This window comes from Poromitra crassiceps (assembly GCF_964638095.1).
Source record: "Poromitra crassiceps genome assembly, chromosome: 4".
Classification (NCBI taxonomy): domain Eukaryota; kingdom Metazoa; phylum Chordata; class Actinopteri; order Beryciformes; family Melamphaidae; genus Poromitra; species Poromitra crassiceps.
The window spans coordinates 16,354,284-16,374,770 of record NC_139626.1 but is presented as its reverse complement, the minus strand read 5'-3'; the positions used below and the strand labels follow the sequence as shown (position 1 = coordinate 16,374,770).

The window sequence follows — 20,487 nt, the reverse complement described above, 5'->3', positions numbered from 1 at the left end:
AATAAATGATAGACTATCATCCTGTTTTAATGTGAGGTCCTCCGCTGCCCACTGGATGGCGCTCTGAGGCCCAGCAGTGGGACCCAGTGGTTGACAAACACTGCTTTAGAGTATGTGACTGTGACACTATTCCAGATGTTCAACTCTTAATCCACTTGCTAGCAGTTTTGTCTGTGACCTAATAAGGGAAAAGTTTGTGTTTACCCCACGTAAGAGTTTTTTTTTTTTTAGTTTTTCAGAATTTGTTTTCAGAATTCCCTCTGCTATCCTGGTCATTGCTCCACCCCCTCTGCCCATCTGGGGAGAGTTGTAGTAGACTAGCAGATTGCTTCCTCTGATACATGTGCAGTTGCCAGCCTCTTCTTTTCACATGACAGCGAGGGGTTTCACCGGTAAGATGGAGCATGTGGGAGGATCACCCTATTCCCCCCAGAACAGGTACCCCAACCGACCAGAGGTGTTAATGCGCTCATTCCCCACCTGCAAACATCAACCTGCCAACTGTCTCTCTCTAGGAGTGTCTGACCAAGCTGGAAGTAGCGCTGCCACGAATTGAACCCGGGTCTCTGGAGTGGTAGGCGAGTGCTTTTACCTCTACACTACCCAGACACTCACCCGCGGAAGACTCCCAACAAACCACAGACTAAAAGGCTGTTTTAAATTAATTTATATATATATATATAAAAAATGCATTTACCCACGGAAGCAGAAGGAACATCTACCACTTTGTTTTTCCTCGTGGAACACGGAATACACTCTGAACAGACTTTTAGTAGCCTGAACAGCATCAAAATAATGAAGCCAAGAGAGATGGCCAACTTCCAACACAAAAGGTAACAAACAGCCAATGACAGGGAGAAAATGAAAGCAATTGAAAGAAATGGTGTAGAAATAAGTGCAGCACTGCTCAGAATCATATAACATAGATTCAGTCTAAATGTCTTCAGTTCCATATTCAGATATCTGCTCAAGTACATTGTCTCTAGATCTGTAACATGCAAGCTCCATGAAGCATTATGGTCAAATACGCATGGGAATATACCTTTTTTAATCTCATAGGATATTTGTAAAATATGAAAAAATCTGTAGATGTACAGTGATAAAAGAAATTTCATTTGCATTTGACGGAGCAGAAAATGAGACAAAAGAAAGTGATCCACTCCATAGTGTTTTCTTTAAGGAAAAGAGACTACATTCATTTCACTGAACAAAGAGTCCACATACAAAAAAAAAAAGATCTCAAAATATCAGGTGATGTTTCAATGTTTTAAGACCCCACTTATAGCTTTAGTATCTTAATTATTACTACATATCTGTGCCTTGGGAAAAAAGACGGATAAACACTCAAAAAAGATCCAAAGATACACATGTACAACAGAATACTGCATATCTACTCACCACTGGATTAGGTAGGTCAACATGGAGGCTAGCTGCCGAAAGATGGGAATGTCCACACATACAGTTTTCCCTTTGTGGAATACACTACGGTTGATGTCACGTTTTTCTATCCAACACACATTTGTAAGCACTTGGTCTGTTAATGCTACCAGGGGGTGATGCCAGTCGGCTCCATTCCCCCCCGACTTTTTGGGGGAGCACGTTTGGAGCTGTCCCATCAGCAGATAGGCTCCTCCCCGCTGTCCCCGGGCGTGGGTTTGGGGCTGCGCGGAGGATGCTAGGCTGGATTCGCACAGGATCCAGCGAGAGATGCGCCGTCTATGTCGGGGGGTGGGGTGTCTCACTTCACCCACCTTTCTGCCTTCCCCTCCCCTTAAAAACGAGTATGTGTGCGAGCGAACCAGGAAAATGCACTTTTAAAAGGCTGTCGGCTATTTTGTAGCTTTAGTTTGGTTTCCCTCTTTTTTTTAAATTTAATTTCTGTTTGATATCTGCTATTTGATAGTTTCATCCTGATCGTGTGGAGCAGTGTTGTTGAAACATTTCCTGCTGAGTGCTGATTCATAAAAAGGCAAGCTTTCACTGACAAAATAACCGGAGGATTTTTATTGTGAAGAACAGATAAATCCATGACTTTTGAGAGAGAGAGAGAGAGAGAGGGAGGGAGGGAGAAGAGGAGATGAGAGTGATACAGATAGCAGAGCAGAGTCGTTGTGTGTGTGGCGTCTAGCTTGACCAGCTGCAGCGTGCTATGACTCTGCATCCCCCCCAAAGTAGGATCACCCTGTATTTCCTCGAGGTACGATGGCTCGGTTTTTCATGCATCCGTCTGCTGCAGCCACTGTTAAGCCTGACGCACTACCCCCATTGACTATGAATGGATCTCGGGGAAGAAGGGGGGGGGGGGGGGGTCAGTGCAGAGCGCTGGACCCTGTGTGAATCCAGCCATAAGCTTGGCTACACGGCTAAGGTCTAAAGGCCATTTCAGATCGCTCGCTGCTGGGTTCAGCGCACATTTGGCTGGCTGGCTTCCTCGTCTCTATGGCAGCGGGTTTTCGTCACAGCGCTAAAGCGGACACTCGTTTCACGCGCCTGCACTTTGCATGATGCCGTGAAAAGCCATCGTGGTGATGATGGCTTTCAGAGCGCTGTGCTGCCCTTGTTGCTTTGTATCTGAAAGGGCCTTAAGTCCTTTCTGATCTGGAAATCTGTGTTTTTTTTCTCTCTCTCTCTCTCTCTCTCTCTCTCTCTCTCTCTCCTTTTCCATTGTTCAAACTGCTGTAAAGACCTTTTCCTGTGCTTCTTTCTCTTCAGGCGCTGTCCCGAGTCTCCGGTGTCAGGGTCGTGCTTCATCAGCAGCTTCTCTTCTTTGATTTCCGCTTTTGCCGTTACATTTTGGTCTGTAGTTTTTGCATCATATTTCACGGTCCTTTTATACCTGGGGGTGGGAGGGGGGTTTCACACATTCTGTAGTCCATAGGCGTTTCTATATCTCTTCTCCTTTTGGCACCTTGGAGTAGATGATAACCGTGGGGGTGGGGGGAAGGGGGGGTCAAGGTGTAGACCCCAGAGTGTATAAGGTGTGAGAGTAGATTAGTTAGGCTCAATGAGTATGGGAGAGCGGAGGTCAGTGTCCAGAGCAGGGAGCTAGTTGCCGCCGACCTGTTCGCTGACCCCTCCTTCTCCGACTCTGTCCGTGCTGTTGTTGTTGTTGTTCATGGCAGCTTCGCCCTCCTCTTGCTCCGTTTTCACCCTCTTGGACTCGTGCTGCTCTTGCTCTGTTTTCACCCTCTTGGACTCGTGCTGCTCTTGCTCTGTTTTCACCCTCTTGGTCTCGTGCTGCTCTTGCTGGTCTCCGTTCTGCCTCTTGGTAGGAAGAGACGCGGAGGCCGACGCGTGGGCCGCCAGGAGATGGAGGGGGTTCGCAACAGCTGGTAGGGAGGGAAAAAGAAGTGGATGTCATGGCTTAGTCTGGTAAAAGCATTGTGATCACATGACCTCACATTCTGTTTCCATCCACAGATAAGTCTGGACTTCCAACCGCCCCCATCCATTTCCTGAGATTACAATAGCCTTCTTAACATGAACTCTGGACTATAACCGTTGAATCAAGTCTGGCTATTCCCCAGAGTTCCCCTGCCAGACATGACTCAATAAACCAGTTCATCCGTTTCTAAACAGGAGGAAAAGCTCTGCGTGGTTTGTGGCACAGTGCTGCTGCCTGCTGGAGAGGAGAGCGCATGAAAGGAACAGAATATAGGCTACAATTCTCTGCTCTGGATCTCAATAAATGTTTCGAATGCATTTATTCCTCTTAGTATTCTACTCTTATAGCCAGCGCCACTGCTGGCCATTTGGGTGCCCTAAGCGTACATTTTGTCATTGTGCCCCCACCCCCTCCCTGCAAGAAGAATTCACAAATGCAATCTTATAATTGTGTGTGTGTGTGTGTGTGTGTGTGTGTGTGTGTGTGTGTGTGTGTGTGTGTGTGTGTGTGTGTGTGTGTGTGTGTGCGCGTGTGTATTGAGAAATCTGGTAATAGTAATTTCATTAGCCTAGGCTACTTGAGATGCCTGAATTATTTCATGTTACAAGCAGAGGCACTTTATTTTGAAATGGAAAGGGAAGTAGCTTAACTACGAAAATAGTGTCTTGCCAGATCTCTCTTTCTGCTGCAGCATGTTGAAGAAATAAATGTTCAGTTTGAACAACACCCGTTCTGGTCATTATACAGCAAGATGACCGCTTCCACTACACAACACTGTATTTACGTGGGCTATGTTACATATTTGCAGGAGTGGGAGGAATCTCGCACTTGTACTGATGTCCAGCATGAGTGACTGGTGACCGAGGGAGTTTGTTTACTGCGTCGCATGTAGTTAACGAGGAGATCCAGCAACTTTCTTTTAAGGGGGCACCGTGGCCAGTTCAAAACAGGGAATGCCAAACTGGCCGTGTGGAGAGTTAATTTTAGAAGGGGCATTACCAAACTGCGGGGAATCCACCGCACTGTCTGTTTGAGCGTGGTATTCCTGCTCTGGATGATGCCCTATAGGCGACACTTGGTGCCCTACGCTCAGCGCGCTGTGCGCGTGTAGGTAGTGGCGGCCCTGCTTATAGCTCTATAGTTAATCTTTATTCCAATGTTCTCAGGAGATCGACTTTGCAGCGGGAGTACACCTATAGCCTATTTGCATTTGCGGACACAAATATGAACCAATATTTCCTTGACATTGTCTTGATGAGAAACCAATGCTGCTTAAAATGTGTGTGGGCAGTGGGCCATAACACAGATTTTTTTTTTAAATTAGGCTAATTAGCTAATAATGTGATGTCATCAGTGATGTCATTAGTGATTATGTCAAAAGTTATGTCATAAGGGCACACACACACAAGGAGGCATTGTGACAAGACTGATCAGTGATGTCATGGGGGGCACACACACACACTGATGTGATCAGTGATATCATAATGGGGGGCGCACACACACACAAACACAAAGAGGCATTGTGACATCACTGATGCAATAACATTTAGTGAGCAACACGTCACACCGCGCGCAGGGCCCGAAATTAACACCCGCCAAGCGCCAATGGCGATTTGATTTTACGTTTGGTTTGTGACGCTCAGGGGTCTACCCGCCATGTGGCGGGTCCCAAAATAGTCATCATGTAAATTAAAATTAAAACTGTGTTTTGGTGCCCGTATAGGCCACCAAACGTGACTCTGGAATGAAAATGCAGTCGTCAATTTTATTAAATTGACAGCCTATGTCGGCCGAATCAATCACTGAATCAATCGCTCGCGCTTGTTGCCGACGCTCATGACACAAAGTGACATACAAGTCAGGCCTGGATGAACACAGAATAACCAGTGACACAGTTGAAGTCCTCCCCTCCTACCATTTACATGTGAAAGAAATAAATGAATAAATAAAATTATCTTTATTTTTGACACAATTTGAAATCAAACACAATTTATCAGTGAAATACTGTAATTTATAGATTCATTATGCTATAACCTATTCTGGTTTATTTCAAGAAAAACATTTGGCTAGTGGAAATTCTAATTGGCTGGTAACTTTAAAATCTAGCAGCCATATTGGCTGGTGATCAAAACAAATAATTTCAAGCCCTGCAGGGAGAGCAGGTGGTGACATGGGTGTGAGTGAGAAAAGGAGCGAATATATGATGGTTAAGACTGAATAATGAAATCACAACCGTCTAATCCTGTTCATTTAAAATTAGATATTCAAACAACCAATTTTTTTTTGCTGGCGACCATAATTAAAACACAAAAGAAGTGATAACTTGCAATCTTGCTATCCGTCTGTGTGCATCTGTGTGTGTGTGTCTCTGTGTGTGTGTCTCTCTGTGTGTGTGTGTGTGTGTGTGTGTGTGTGTGTGTGTAGAGCTCACCTGTGCTAGCAGCAGTAGCGATAGGGACCAGATGAGTCCCATTTTGTGTGATGGTTTTTATTGGAAGCTGGTGTTGACCGAGTGGGGGCGGGGCTTGCTGCACGATGGTAAGCGTTGTGAGGGGAGGAGCCTGTGAGGTCTGGATGATGCGACTAGCTCCACCTATAGAAGTGGCTGTGAAGCCTGGGACCTTCTCCACTTTCACTACAGAGGGAGAGAGAGAGATGTTTGGGATGAAATGCTCACATAGGCTAAGAACAGTATCGCTGATGGCTATAGAGCAGGGCTTTTCAAAGTCTGAGACTGTGGGCCTCCCCCCAGATAAAGCTTGGACCCCCCCCCTCAATTCATGGATGCCTATGGGATCATGATTATGTTATTTGATCCCATAGACCAGGGGTCACCAACCTTTTTGAGGTCGAGGGCTACCTGAAGGGTAGAGAGTCATGTGGGGGGCTACCTGTTGAAATTTGCTCGATTTACCTTTAAATAATGAGTATTATGCATTTAATCGAGACATACACTCTTTTCTTTCACTGTTGTGAAGAAGAACTCTTCCTCCCACTCCTCTTGAAATTGGTAATGTTCTTTCTTTCGCTTTTCTGCCATTGTTCTTGCTTTCCATCATTTAGCTTAGCCAAATGATATAATCATTGGCAGCTGGCAGTCGCACTGTCGCAGAGTGAATGACGTAGTGACGTAATGTAAAACTAAACTAACCCTAACCCTAACCCCAGCCCAGGTGGATCAAAATAGTTAATCAATAATTAATTATACACAGACAATATATTATACACAGACAATAAACGTTTTTAAAACGTATGCATTGTTAAACGAATTATTTTCTACATTCGTGTGTTATTGTGGGAAGGGAGGAGAAAAACAAATAAAAAATAGATTTTTCTGATTATATTTTTTTGTTTTGTTTTTCCTTTCTTTCCCCTGTGTCTGAGCCTGTTTGTCTGTTTTGTCTTGTTTGTGTAAAAAACTTTTTCTGAACGTGGCCTGCGGGCGCCACAGCGCCACCCCACGGGCGACCAGGTGCCCGCGGGCACCGTGTTGGCTACCACTGCCATAGACAATCAAGAATTGAGCCAAGACAGCCTGATATTGCTGTTTGACACACTTCACACATACAGCATAAGGTCTGTCTGAAAGCATTTATTTGTTTGTGACTCTGGGAAAGTGGGAAAAACTGTGATATCATCATCGTCAGTATATAAAAGGGAGCTCGGACTCTGTCTGTCTCTCTGTCCCATTGATAACATCAGTGATGCCATAAATTCACTCACACACAAGGCTATAGTTCAGTGATGATATCACTGATGACATCACTGATGATGATTGGGGGGGGGGGGGGGGGAGATAAACTTGATGAAAGTGGTTGATTAAACATGACTCAGGTCTAACCTTTGATCTCCTGGTGGTCTCCGCCTCCGTTCTCCTGAGGTTCTGTTTTCACTGTAGCGGGCTGTCCGGCAATGGTTGCCATGGTGACCGCTGGGATCTGATGGACGACGTGCAGTGTCTGCATGATGGGGGCGGAGCTAACTGCGGTTGTTACCATAGCTGGCGTTGCCATGGTGTAGGTCACAGGCTTCATGGTCGTCTGAGGCATCTGCCGCTGCACGGCAATCAATACTGGCTGGCTGTTCAACGGTGAGCCTATCACAGATCAGGGTTAAAGTAGGTGAGCCTATCACAGATCAGGGTTAATGTAGGTGAGCCTATCACAGATCAGGGTTAAAGTAGGTGAGCCTATCACAGATTAGGGTTAAAGTAAAGGGAAAAGCCACCTTAAAATGGAACATGTTGTACTTATGATCTTAGATGGTTCAATTAATACAAGGCCATTATAAATCATTAGCGATTCTCCCAAAAGCTGGAGAAATATAACATACATGGTAATATGTGCTGCTTGTAAAGTAACCTCCGATCAAAACTTAAAGCATGTTTGTAATAAACTGCAGATGTGCTGTAGATCTGCTTTACCAGTGGAATTCTGTGCAAAGCGGGCCTCTTGGATGATGGCGAGTTTGGGCTGGACTGTAGCGGTCGGGGTGGGTGCTGGCGGCGGGGTGGGCTCTGGTTCCATGGGGACTGGGGACCCCTCTCTGGACAGGCTGTCTGGGGTCTGGACCCCACTGGAGTGGGCAGACAGTGCCCCAGTGTGGTTCGGAGAGGCTGGAGCACTCCTGAGACAAGAGAAAGAAATTTAGTTAATTGCCCTATAAACCCAAACAGCAGTAGTGAGCCAGAAATCTGGCTTCAAAAGTAAGACAAAAGCACTGCTGGTACAGTGGTGTGGGTATACTTTTTTTTATTTTTAGATTTCCTAAAATTTTCTCCACAATTGTACTTGTTTTTTTGTTGTTGTTTTTTTTACCTTTATTTAACCAGATAAAAGCTTGAGATCAAATAACTTTTTTTTTTTTTTTTTTTGGCAGCATAAAAACAAGAAACTACAAAAAAAAAAAAAAAAAAAAAAAACAATAATAAAAACACAGATGGACAAAACATCAGGATGGACAGTGAACACAAAAGTAGGGAGGAAAATAAAATGGTAGCAAGCAGTAGCCAAATTTGGGGGGGGGGGTGTGGCAATTTCCCCCTGCTGCCCTGGTCACTGCTCCACCCTCTGCTGATCAGGGGAGAGCCATAGACTAGCACATGCTTCCTCTCCGACACAAGCGCAGTTGCCAGCTGCTTCTTTTCACCTGACAGCGGGGAGCTTCACGGGTGGAACATAGCACGTGGGAGGATCACACTATTCCCACCAGTTCCCTTCCGCCCCGACCAGGTGAGGCGCCCAGGACACATACCCTCAATCCGGCTTCCCACCCGCAGACACAGCCAATCGTTTTCCTTTCTTTCCCCTGTGTCTGAGCCTGTTTTGTCTTGTTTGTGCAAAAAAAAGAAAAAAAAAGCGCCACAGCACCACATGATCTTATTTGACTGATATGAAGTCTACACCCTGGTCATGATCTTGATCAGAACTTTACCTGGAGGACAGAGGTCCCAGGGGGGTTCTGAAGCAGGGCACTCCCCTCGGCCTACGCTTCCTGAAGGCCTGCTCCATCAGCTTGCCCTCGGTGGACGGGTCAATCCTCCAGAACGAGCCTTTGCCCGGTTCTTCCTGGGACCGGGCCACTTTGATGAAGTAGCGGTTCAGGGACAGGTTGTGGCGGATCGAGTTCTAAAAACACCAATAAAAATGGAAACACAGGAAAACAGGAATTAGAATAGGTGCCAGTGCTGCATATGATGGGATCTTAATAGGTATACTCTAATATACAGGGTTCAAAATTTACTTTTTTGCCCACCGGCCAAATGGCTAGTGAATGTTAAAGTTTTACACTCAATAATATATTACCATTGTTTTTTGTTTTTGTTGTTTTGAATGGTGAGTGAAACAAATCTACCAGCCACTTGCATATTACAGCATTTGGCTAGTGGCTGGTGCTAATTTTGGACCCTGCCAATATTGCCTATACCAGGGTTCCCCAAATAGCGGCCCGCAGCCCGCATGTGGCCCGCGAGCGCCCCCTGCATGGCAGATGCTGGAACTGCACCAAAAAACAAACAAAAAATAGTGCACCTGAACGCAACAGGCAAGATACGCACTGCTCTCCATATTGACCTGGCTATGAACCCCTCACCCTCTAAACAAACATTGACTGTTGTGTGTTACACACACACACAAGAGTGTGTGTGTAACTGAGATGTTAATTTTAAGTTAAGTTATGTTAATTCTGGCCAATAGTCAACTAATATAACATTTTCAATAATCTTGATTAAATCTGGCTAAAAGTAATCTCATGTGTGTATAAATTACTGTTCAACAATGAGGAAGTGTCCAATTGTTCATGTTCAGGTCATTCTAATAGGCAACTTCTGTTGTAACATTTCAGTCTGGATTCTGGAATATTTTAGGGCTGCGACTAACGATTATTTTGATAATAGATTAATCTGTTGATTATTTCTTTGATTAATCTGATAAAAAATAAATGCAGATTTTATTCCAATAATTTTATTCAAAAACCAAATGTCCCAAATTGACATTAGTAGTGCACAAAACTGCTGAGCTGTCTAAAGAATTAGCCTATGAAAAATGATAAGTAATAAATCAAAAGAACAACTACATCACTGTTAACATGTTTTATGTGCCATGCCTGGCATGTCTGATTTTCAGTGACTGTGGCGTGACTTGGCTGCCTCTCAAGGCACCCAAAGAATCATTTCTCTAAAGTAGGAGAGCAGATCTATAAACAACAGGTCACGGACTATATGAAGGTAGATTGTTTCTACAGTAACACGTTCTCTCTCTCTAGCCCTTTTCCCACATGCGCTTTGTACCGCAAAATGACCGCAACGTGGTCTAATGCCTGCATGTGGGAAAGGCGCCGTGCCGGTATAAGCGCGACCCCGTCGTCGCGGCCATTTCACCAGTTTTGAGCCAGTCAGAAGAGCGGTATGCCGCGATAGGCAGACAGGTGAGAAAGGGGTCCAGTCATTTTCCGCTATCAGTGCACACAGTAGACAGTCCAACACCAAATACACAGCTGATTGTTCGATATTCCCCTGGTGTTGCGTACCACCAAAGGACTATTGCCAGTCGCAAACGCGCTTCCAGTGGTTTTCGCCACCGAGTGATCTTGCGTGTTAGTGCGGGTCGGACCAGACTCAGCACGTAGTCGAACGTACACCGGGACATGCGAAAATGACGCTTCCATTCCACGTCGTCAAAATTGTTCAGAGCATCTTCCCAAAATAAATTCCCTCCTGGTCTCTCTCGCTTCCAGACGGCTCTAGTCTCACGCAGCAGCGCAGAGGTACATAACACTGTCATGATCTGTCCCCGGTTTAGTCTATCTTCATATTCGGCACGATGTTGAGCGGAGAAGACTGCGAACATGAATCTGTTTCTGTTCGCACGTATATCCCTTTCCATTTTCGCCTTAATTTGTCTGCGTCGCTGTCTATGTTTGAGGAAAAAGCGCGTCAGCAATATTATCAAAAGAGTGGACGCCGGCTCCATGTTTGTTTGTTGTTTTTTTCTGACTGGCCTCAGTGGCCTGGAGCACAGACCCCAGGCCACTCTCCCCCGCCCCACCCCCGCCCACCCCCCAACATACCGGCTATTTGACGATAAGATTCCCACATGCGAACGCTGAGGTGTGAAGGGAAATTCAGGGAAATGTCCGATATTGACTTACAGGTAATTTTCCGGTACGCATGTGGGAAAAGGGCTTCTCTCTCACACACACACACACAGGCGGGGGCGTGCACGCATACACACACACCAAGCTGGATCAAAACACCGGCTAGAGACAGCGTTAAACAAGACGAACTACCTGCCGTTAGATGAACGTTTCCTCACTTCAAAACACAAAGCACATGTGTCTAATCTCGTTTAAAGCCCCGCTCGTTTAGAGATTTTGTAGCGTTACCATTGACCAGCTTACCCTGCTCAGCTGTTGAGCCCCAGTCATGGCTAGCAGGCTAAATATCTGGTTGTGTCAGGAGAGGCATCAACGTGCTATAGCCAATGAGAGCGCAGGGCCAGGCAAATGACAGCCGTCATCTGCAGCAGCTCTAAAAACAATATTTCAGAGGCCAGTGTAAGCACTTGAAAGTGCTTTGATTTATAAAGAGGTCCTTAAAGGTGCTTGGATTTAGAACGGGTCTCAGAGAGGGACGGTGACGTATCAGACTGAAAACAGATATTGCCTGAGATGAAAGAGGGTTGAGAGGCGGGCCATAGCGTGTCGATGATTTGATTTGACAGTTCTGGGCACTGGAGTTGGCGTTGGCCAATCTTGGCGTGTTCCGCCCCAAATCAAGTGTGTTCTGGCGCTACGCGAGTGGGCTCCGCAGAGAAGCAGGCAGCCGGCTGCATCTGTTGACGACCGGTGTCGTTTACCTTTTTATTGAAAAATGCTTCCCCCAGTTTAAAGAAAAGACATTATCTGATGTTGACTGATGTTTTTATGTAAATGTACACGTTTGTTTTCCTTATTATTGGTCTCCAAACATGGCTCTGTCTAGCAGGCAGCTAGCTTCCCTTTAGCTCAACTCAATTTAATGTTAGCTCCGCCGTAACATTGGCCGGTTGTGTTTGGAGCCACTGACCGACACAAACCCTGGACGTTTCATTTGGGGTAAAGCAGGAGGGGTTTTTATATGGATTACACCAGCTCTGGGAGTATGAAGTGCTTTGAATGCAGGGATGTTTGGTCACAACACAAACGGTTTGCTTGCCGAGCCGGGAGGCTATAACACTGCTGCCTGAGCTAACGTCCGCTAACAGTCCGCTATGTAATGTGTCCGACCAGTCATCTGTATTCAGCAACATTCGTTCCGCACCGTTGGCTTAACCATATATAGATTGATTGATTGATTTACATGTCATGCACTCTAGTTGCCCAACCCCCATGGGTTTACAAGACACAACAATAAAACAGAACAATAAACAACACAACAATGATACATTTAGAATACAAGTCGTAAGACAGCAATGGGCCGGACAGCAATATAGAAAGCAATACCGGTACATCAATTTCTAAATAGAAGGTTCTGTCTTTGCTCGACAGATAACATTTGCAATGAGGAAGATTCCCTTGCTGAAACATAGCTCAAGTTTCTCATAGTCATCCAGCTCAAAGAAGTCAACGTAGATAGGACATTTTGCTAAAGAGTACATCCCTCGCGTTATCATACACAGTGCAGTAAAACAAGAAATTAACCTCATTTTCAATTTCGTGTAGCTCACAAAGTAAGCAGTCTTTCTTCTTCAGGGGTAAAGGTCTTAAAGCTACCGGTTTCTAGTGCTAAGGGGAGGGTTCCCGATCATAGCTGAGCACACAGAGATCTTTTTCGTCTGTTCAAATCAAATTTCACATAGGGTTCAACACAGTAGCTGTCCTTTATGAGACGATAGGTTCTTAGTTATTGGTTTAAGTCCACAGCCCATTTATCTTTACACAAAATAAACATATTACTCATAGATTCTCGGATGTCACAAAGTAACCGGTTATGAAAGATATATAGTCATCAGCGCGCAAACAATTCTTGGAAGAATTGTCTCGCATTATAAATTCCAAATCTGCGGAAATTGCCGAAAACATGCGTGAAACCCGCAATCCCGCGCTGAATTCTAGGCCCTGCTACAGACAGTTTATAGTTTTGCTGCGCTGCTCAACATAAGGATTTATCAGGAGGACGCTGCTTTACTCCAAACATCTCTGCTCCCCTTGACTCACTGTATGGCATCCGAGAGCACCGGGAAAGTGGTCCGAGGAGCAAAGACGGAGAAAGTATGTATTGTTGTGCAAGCGTGTTTAGAAATCAAGCCAGCAGCAAGTGAGCAGAGCTGTGTGAGACTGCGTTTGTATTTTCTCCCATGTTTTTCATTGCAAATCAGCACACTTCCCACGTGTGCTTTGGTGAATAAACAGGATTCGGAGAGCAGACAGAGTTGTCGGGGATTCTCCTGGTCAGTCATATAGTGTGAAACCACAATGGCTGCAAGACTCCCGATTACAAGACAGCAAGTTGTGTCATCTGAACAGAATATCTGACCACTTCTGTCCATCGTGTGGATGTGTCCGACTAAGAGAGATGCACCAAAACAAAAAGACAAAGTGAAGACACTGACCTGCCAGCCTTTATCTGCCGTCCTGTAGTAGGGGTAGTTCTTGGTGATGTGAGTGTAGATTCCGTTCAGTGTTAGCTGTTTATCTGGGGCCATGGTGATGGCTTGGACTATTAGCTGTGCATACGAATATGGTGGTTTGGAGTCATCCTGTGGGCAATGGAAGAAAAAGACATTTAATTCATGCGCTTTTTGGAAGAAATGTAGCCTGGTAAACCAGGGCACGTGAACTCACATTTCAATTCTTTCTACCAGACCATCTGGCCTCAAGCTTTCACTTGCCTTGACAGACACCTCCTTCAGCCAATCAGCGTTGGATCCAGTCAAATCCAAATCAACACGGGAGAATGGCGAAAACACATTTTCTGGGGAGAAACTCTGCTGTTGCATACTCCTGTACTTGCTTAATTATTGTTATTGAGTCTATTTCTGCAATAACTGCACTTTATGGCTGTTTAAACTCGACGAACGTTGACGTTACTCCTCGAGGCGGACAGGCACGGAGGCAGCCATTACTGTTTTGTCAGCGGCGCCCTTGATTGGCCGGTTACGATGTCAACTACGAGGTGGGTCGCTGATTGGCTAGTACGATTTAAATACTCTCCCAGGGCTTGAGGCCAGAAGGCCTGTAGAACGAAATGAAATGTGACTTCACGTGACCGGCTGGTTTACCAGGCTAGAAGACATTTGGTGTCAAATGGTGTGAGGCCTCACATTTGACTCTGAACATAGCCAAGACTAAAGAGGTTAATTTTGACTTTAGACGAGACCCTCCACTATCCACCCCATCCATGACCAAAGGAGAGGAGATTGAGGTGGTGACAGAATATAAATACCTTGGTCTGATTATAGATCACAAATTATCTTGGGACCAATGCGTGGATGCTATCTTTAAGAAGGGCCAACAGCGCTTGTATTTCCTTAGGAAATTGAGCTTTTTTAACATTGATAACCAAATTCTTACTCTTTTTTATAAGTCTTTTATTGAGAGTATTCTTTGTTATTGTATTGTATGCTAGTACGGACATTCCAAAGTTACTCACAAAAATAAATTGGGAAAGATTGTTAACACATTCACTGCCAGCCGTTTTTTTTTTACTGTAGGTAGCTTCTGCCAGAGGGTTTTTTTGAGGATTCTGGCTCATTTTACAAGAGCCGAAGATTATTTTCTGCTTGGACTTTGTGAACACAAAGTTCACAAAAGTACTAATAGAATGTGTGCTTTCTCTGTCTAAAAGAGTTAGTTTGTAGAGTTAGTAGTTATGTAGATATTAGCCGTTGAGTACAGCATGGTTTCAGCGTCTGAGACTGAAAGCTGAGATAATCGCAGTTTTGTGAAATTCAATCAAACAGGCAGAACAGTCACTTTAACCGTTTATTTTTGGCATCAGTGAGAGATCAGACATCTAAACAATATAGTTCTGAACGCCCTCTCCTTCAAACTCCTCCCTCCGTGGGCGTGTCTGGTGGCTTTCAGCAGCGTTTGTCACAAGCGAGTTTCTACTGCCTGTCTGAGCAGTGAGCAGCCTCCCTCCCTGGCGGCCCCGAGTGTGGATGGGGCTCACTCGTTTCTTGGGTTTGAGAGCTTTGATGAAGCTTTGTGCGATTCTAGGCTTTATGCTGCGTGTTTCAAAGTGTGTTTTCCACCCAGTCTATTTTTGGAACCCCCCACCGTTGTGCGCCCGTGTGCACCAGCGTGAAAGCGTTTTCGCCTACAGTATGAGAATGAGGCTCGTTCGTTTCTGGGTTTTCGGTTGAGCTCAGATGCAATGAAGCTGCCTGCGTGCGATTGTGGGCTTTCTGCCGTGTTTCAAAGTGTGTTTCACCCATAATCTATTATGCAAATTTGCAATCCCCCACCGCCAGCTCCCAGCGCGATAATGCGCGAAAGCGTTTTCGCCAATCCATTTTACAGTATGAGAGAATGGTTTCCTCGCGCGTTCCCCTGCAGTTTTGGCTCTGCTTTTTCTAGTCTGGAGAGCACTGTCGCCACTTAGTGGGTCGGTGGAATGGGTTGTACACGTTCGGTGGCTCCAATATTTTTATAGGAGACGTGGGGGGCGTTGATCCACGTCCCACCGTCAACAAAAATTTTTTTTTTTTAAAGACGAGATATCTCGTCATTGGCAGTCAACCGTTGGATTTTGTAAGACGAGATATCTCGTCAATGGCAGTGAACGTGTTAAGATCTGTGGAAAAATCATGGGGCAACAGCAGGCCGACCTGTACCACCTGTACTTGACTAGGCTGACCGTGAAGGCAGACAAGTCTGCTCAGACAAAACCCATCCACTGTCAGCAGAGTTTCAGCTACTCCCTTCTGGTCGGAGGTACACATACCCCAAGATCAGAACCAACAGAGCGAAACATTCATTTATCCCCATGTCAATCATCCAGCTAAATAAGATGTGAGATTCAGGGAATCTGAAGTTTTTATTTGTTGTTTTATTGTTATCAGATATGCACTTTAAATATGCAGGGCTGCTAACACGTGCACTTTAAATATGCAGGGCTGCTAACATGTGCACTTTAATACACAGTATTATTGCGTATTTTTGTAGTATTTTTGACCACTACAGATGATTTTATGATTTTTATGAGCTGTGTATGTTTTTATTTTAATGTGTCTGTGTCCTCATGTACTGTGCTGTACAACAAATTGCCTCCTTGGAGGACATTAAAGTTTTCTACTACTTCTACTACATTTGTTTTGTTGATGAAATGTTCACCAGGCAAGCTGACTCAATCTAGGGCTGCCACGATTATCGCATTACCGCGGTTATAGAAAAAGTCATGCTCACCGCAGGGTGAACATGAACATGAGCATTGTCACATAAACACTTTTTTCTTTTTTGCTTGTAAAAGTTATATGATCTGAAATAAATGCATTTGTTTTTTTAATAATTGTGTGGCCTTTTCCCCAACACGTCATGTGATGGAAATTTCCACTCACCAATTGACAGTTTTCAGATGGGAAAAAGTGCTTTGGTCTGCTGGCTGCCTGGCGCCGCACTGAAAACATGGCTCTTGTGTCTCCCTTTCTGCCCGATGAAGATGGAAAGCCAAAGAACTTGGATGAGGCTGTGTGTCACCTTTGTGCCATGCGAGGAAACGCGACAAATCTCGCATCGAATCCGAGGACCACTCATCATCCCACGCTATGATGCAATGAAAGACAATGGGAGGTACCGGGTCAGGACTACGGGAGGTACCGGGTCAGGACTACGGGAGGTACCGGGTCAGGACTGCACCAAATAGGAGTATCTGATGCCTTTGCCAGACTGAAGAAATACAGCCTAGACAGCAACAAGTGGCGAGCACTAACAACAAGTCTAAGTATTTGGTTGCAGAGTTGGTCCCCTTACTCACTTCCTATGTTGTCTGTTTTCCAATCATGAATGCGTGCTTACCGAATGCGTGGCTGGAATGCCGACCAATATACGTAGGCTATGATGCAAAGTCGTATACTCTTATTATTATTAATGACAACAACACTGAAATAAAGATAGACTATAGACTTACTTAGAATAAATGCATCCAAAACCTTTGGACAATTACTTTATTTTTTGCCGTTACCGTTACAGTTTGATTGGCTCCGCTAATTTGTGCCCTAACTCAATCTCTCTCTCTCTCTCTCTCTCTCTCTCTCTCTCTCTCTCTCTCTCTCTCTCTCTCTCTCTCTCTCTCTCTCTCTCTCTCTCTCTCTCTCTCTCTCTCTCTCTCTCTCTCTCTCTCTCTCTCTCTCTCTCTCTCTCTCTCTCACACAACACACACAAAGTTCAACAAGGTTCTGTACTCCAAAGTCTATGTTTTTGTGAGCGTTGGGCAATTTTTAGACTTCAATGAGTAACCAAGGATGTCCATAGTGCTCAGACACCATACTCAGAGTAGAAGTACAGACTAATCCTGGGTTGAATCTATTAAGTCTCCCGCCTTGATCACGCACCTCCCCGTCGGTTTGGATAATCCTCCTTAAATCCATTTTAAATCAAGAAATATACAAACAGTATTGATCTCTGCCCCACTCTCACCTTGGGGCTGTCTTCCCCTGAGGCCTCCTTGTCGTTTTCTGAATGGGAGTTGTCCCCTATAAGGTCAGAGGTCAGCACACGGCCCATCCTGTAGCTGGAGAGTCCCGCCCCACGTGGACTTGAAGGACACGAGTTTGCCGCACTGTCAAATAGATAAAGAAGCATCTGTGAGGGCTGCATTCTGTACAGTGAACAAGGCAATTATAGAAGTTGGGAAAGTGTATTTGGCTGCCCCGGTCTCACCCATAGACTGTAGGTCTCACCTGAGGGTGCCAGTAGGTGAAGGCAGGGGGCTCATGAGGTGGGCGATGTTGTCAGGAATGTTGATGGTCAGTGGTGAGATCTGGGGCTGGACGGGCTTGACGGTTGATTCCGACACGCTCCTTCGCTCTTTCTTGTCATTGGACAGGGCTGTGAACGTGATCTTTATACTTGTGCTGGGGAACCGGAAACAACACCTAAGAAGGGGATACAAATACCAAGCCCATATGGTATCTGGTTAACTTTTGACGTGGATGCATTTCCATATAAAATGAGTGTTCATATTTGTTTACATTTGCATGCATACTCCTACAAAAATGGCAGTTAAGTGATACTGTACATAATGGGTTGAATCCGTGACCACACTGCATTCGTATTACAAATATCAGTACACAGAGGAGAAGTGAAAACACAAGCTGTTTTGCTTCTATACCCTCTTGCCCCACAACAAGCAAGCCAAGGTCTAATTGAAGCCAAGAGGGGGGCATTGACATTCAGCTGTACCGGGTTTAAATATGGATGCCCATCATGACCATTACGTAACCATGTCTAATTTATTATTAATGGAGTATATTTGGACCAGTTTGCTGACAGGCACATTCAATGCCTAAATTGAATTAGCACTGCTTGGTGGCAAATCTGATTTAATAAATAAATAAAATATTGTAGGTAGATTGAATTCAGACTGCTTTATCTGGGCGTTGGTGTTGCAGTGGAGAGGAATAAACACTGGCTGAGTGTAAACATACCGACAGGGAACATGAGGCCAAGTTGACATTGAGCCAGAGCAAATATCTGCTGCACCAACGTTAGCATCCTACTAGCTGCAGTACAGTAGCAGCATACCATGAGTCTTACCATGAAATCTGTGTAGTACCAAGCATAGGACAATCATTTGCCACTAGAATAACGACATAAAATATAAAATAGGCTACTGCAGACTGCGTTGCGGCAGGTTACACAGGCAAATCCGACTTCAATTGCTAGTGTTAGCTTCTGCTGCTAGCATTAGGTGGGACAGAGGATGCATGCCATTCTCTCGCATTGAAAAATCAAGTAGTACGCCGACTTCCATTAAAAAACCTGACACTTTAAGGTATCTTGCTTAAGGCAAATAGACAAACATTTAAGAATGTGAGTTAAGACAGTTTCTGAATTAATACGAGCAATTCTTCAATTCTGCATACACAAAATGTGCTTGGAATCTCCTATCTAAAATGTTATTTCGACTTTTATGAACTGGTTTATGTCACACAATAAATGCAAAAAAAATACATTGTGTTAAAACGTTATGCGATAGCAGTTTCTAAAAGCCTATAATGAGTGTGTTTACATCCACACTAATAAACAGTTTATTACGGGATCTTTAGTTATCTGATTAATCTCCATCTTCTGTTTGTGTGCATGTAAACGCACTCAATGTCTTAATAATAAGAGCTGCTTGGTGGATAACATGTAACTTATGCCGAATATACCAGGATACATTATTGACGCAGAAAATGTCACGACGTTCTATGAGGTGTGTATCTTTTGACAAGCAAACGGCACATCAAAAATGAATAGGCAGATTTTGGGATGGAGTTTGGCGTGAATGTATGGAGGCTAGGCGCTGCAGCTTGACACACGTGCAACTGCCTGGGCAACAAAACAATAACAAAAGACGAAGCCCAAATCTGCAGGGGTATTTATCCTTTTAGTAGGTTACAACCAATGAGCAGCAACGTGAACTCAATGTTATCAATCTTACATTCGTGGGAGCTGGAGAGGTGGAGCCCCTCGTCTCTGGAACACACCGTCTACAAACACCCCGTTTTTCCCGAGGCAGCGGAGGTAGAAGTCCCCGCTGCCCGTGCCGTCCTCTCCCGCCGTGAAGATCTCGAGGTGCCGCCGCGAGATGAAGCTGGAGTGTCCCATGCTGACGTCCACAGAGCCCTGCGAAGAGTTCCGGCCGATGGTCACCGACCTCTTCTTCATCAGATACTCGAATTCTCGGCCCTCCAGCCGGGCCACCGCAGACCCCGACATCCCGCTTACCACCGCCATCTTACAGGGCAGATTGTGGTTGAGATTTAAATTTGTATGTGTTATGCGCAAACGTCGAAGCAGTTGCGGTTAATTTAAGATAGGGGTTAATATTTTTAGTATTTTGAAAACAGAGGGATCCAAATTTAATCGTTGGAGAAATTGACTAGGAAGGAACGTGCCAGACCCAGACCGGGGACACAGCGGCTCCGAGTCTGACCCAAAGAGGAAAAAGAAGGGGCATCAGCCAACCAAAAGCAGCCAAACGGGCGGAAATGCTATGACAGGCAGCGGGGCGAACCAATGAAAAGTAAGTGGGGGTAGGCATATTTTTGGTGTTTACCAATGACAACATTTAATGACAACAACAATATAAATAGCCCGGTTGAAAATAGTGGTTGGTAGCACTGCAGGCTGACACGCAGATGCACGGAGAGTATAAAATGTGGTGCTGTGATTCTCATGGAGTGGAGTTTGTAGTGCACTATAGTGTATTATCCGGCTGCCCCTATTTACATTTTAAAAACTGCGATAGTTCACACAACTTTAACACGACATGCATTTATACATCAAACTCTTGAGCTACTTCTGCTCTCACTCAGAATGTCAAAATATAAGCGGTGTGATGTAGGCTAGTTTTTTTTAGATAGGCTATTAACGTTTGTTTGGAATGACTATATACTAATTAGCTAACTGCCACAGTT

The 20,487-nt window shown here is 44.9% G+C and overlaps 1 protein-coding gene across 1 annotated transcript; it reads right to left on the bottom strand.

Moving 5' to 3' along the window:
- Window positions 1-2,634: 2,634 nt before the first annotated feature.
- On the bottom strand, window positions 2,635-19,991 carry LOC310775333 (forkhead box protein K2-like). Its single transcript, XM_083635479.1, has 9 exons — window positions 19,509-19,991; window positions 17,764-17,958; window positions 17,501-17,642; window positions 13,474-13,620; window positions 8,819-9,012; window positions 7,809-8,011; window positions 7,227-7,481; window positions 5,817-6,020; window positions 2,635-3,329 (listed from the first exon to the last, which is right to left on the bottom strand). Exons 1-9 carry the CDS (start codon window positions 19,802-19,804, stop codon window positions 3,046-3,048), a joined length of 1,920 nt encoding a protein of 639 aa, XP_083491605.1. The 5' UTR covers window positions 19,805-19,991; the 3' UTR covers window positions 2,635-3,045.
- Between the last annotated feature and the right edge of the window lie 496 nt (window positions 19,992-20,487).

Coding starts and splice junctions, on each gene's coding strand:
- LOC310775333 (XM_083635479.1), bottom strand. CDS start 19,804: ATGGCGGTGGTAAGCGGGATGTCGGGGTCTGCGGTGGCCCGGCTGGAG. Junction 17,959..19,508: donor CCTCTCCAGCTCCCACGAAT/GTAAGATTGATA, acceptor TCCCCTTCTTAG/GTGTTGTTTCCGGTTCCCCA. Junction 7,482..7,808: donor CTTTGCACAGAATTCCACTG/GTAAAGCAGATC, acceptor GATCTGTGATAG/GCTCACCGTTGAACAGCCAG.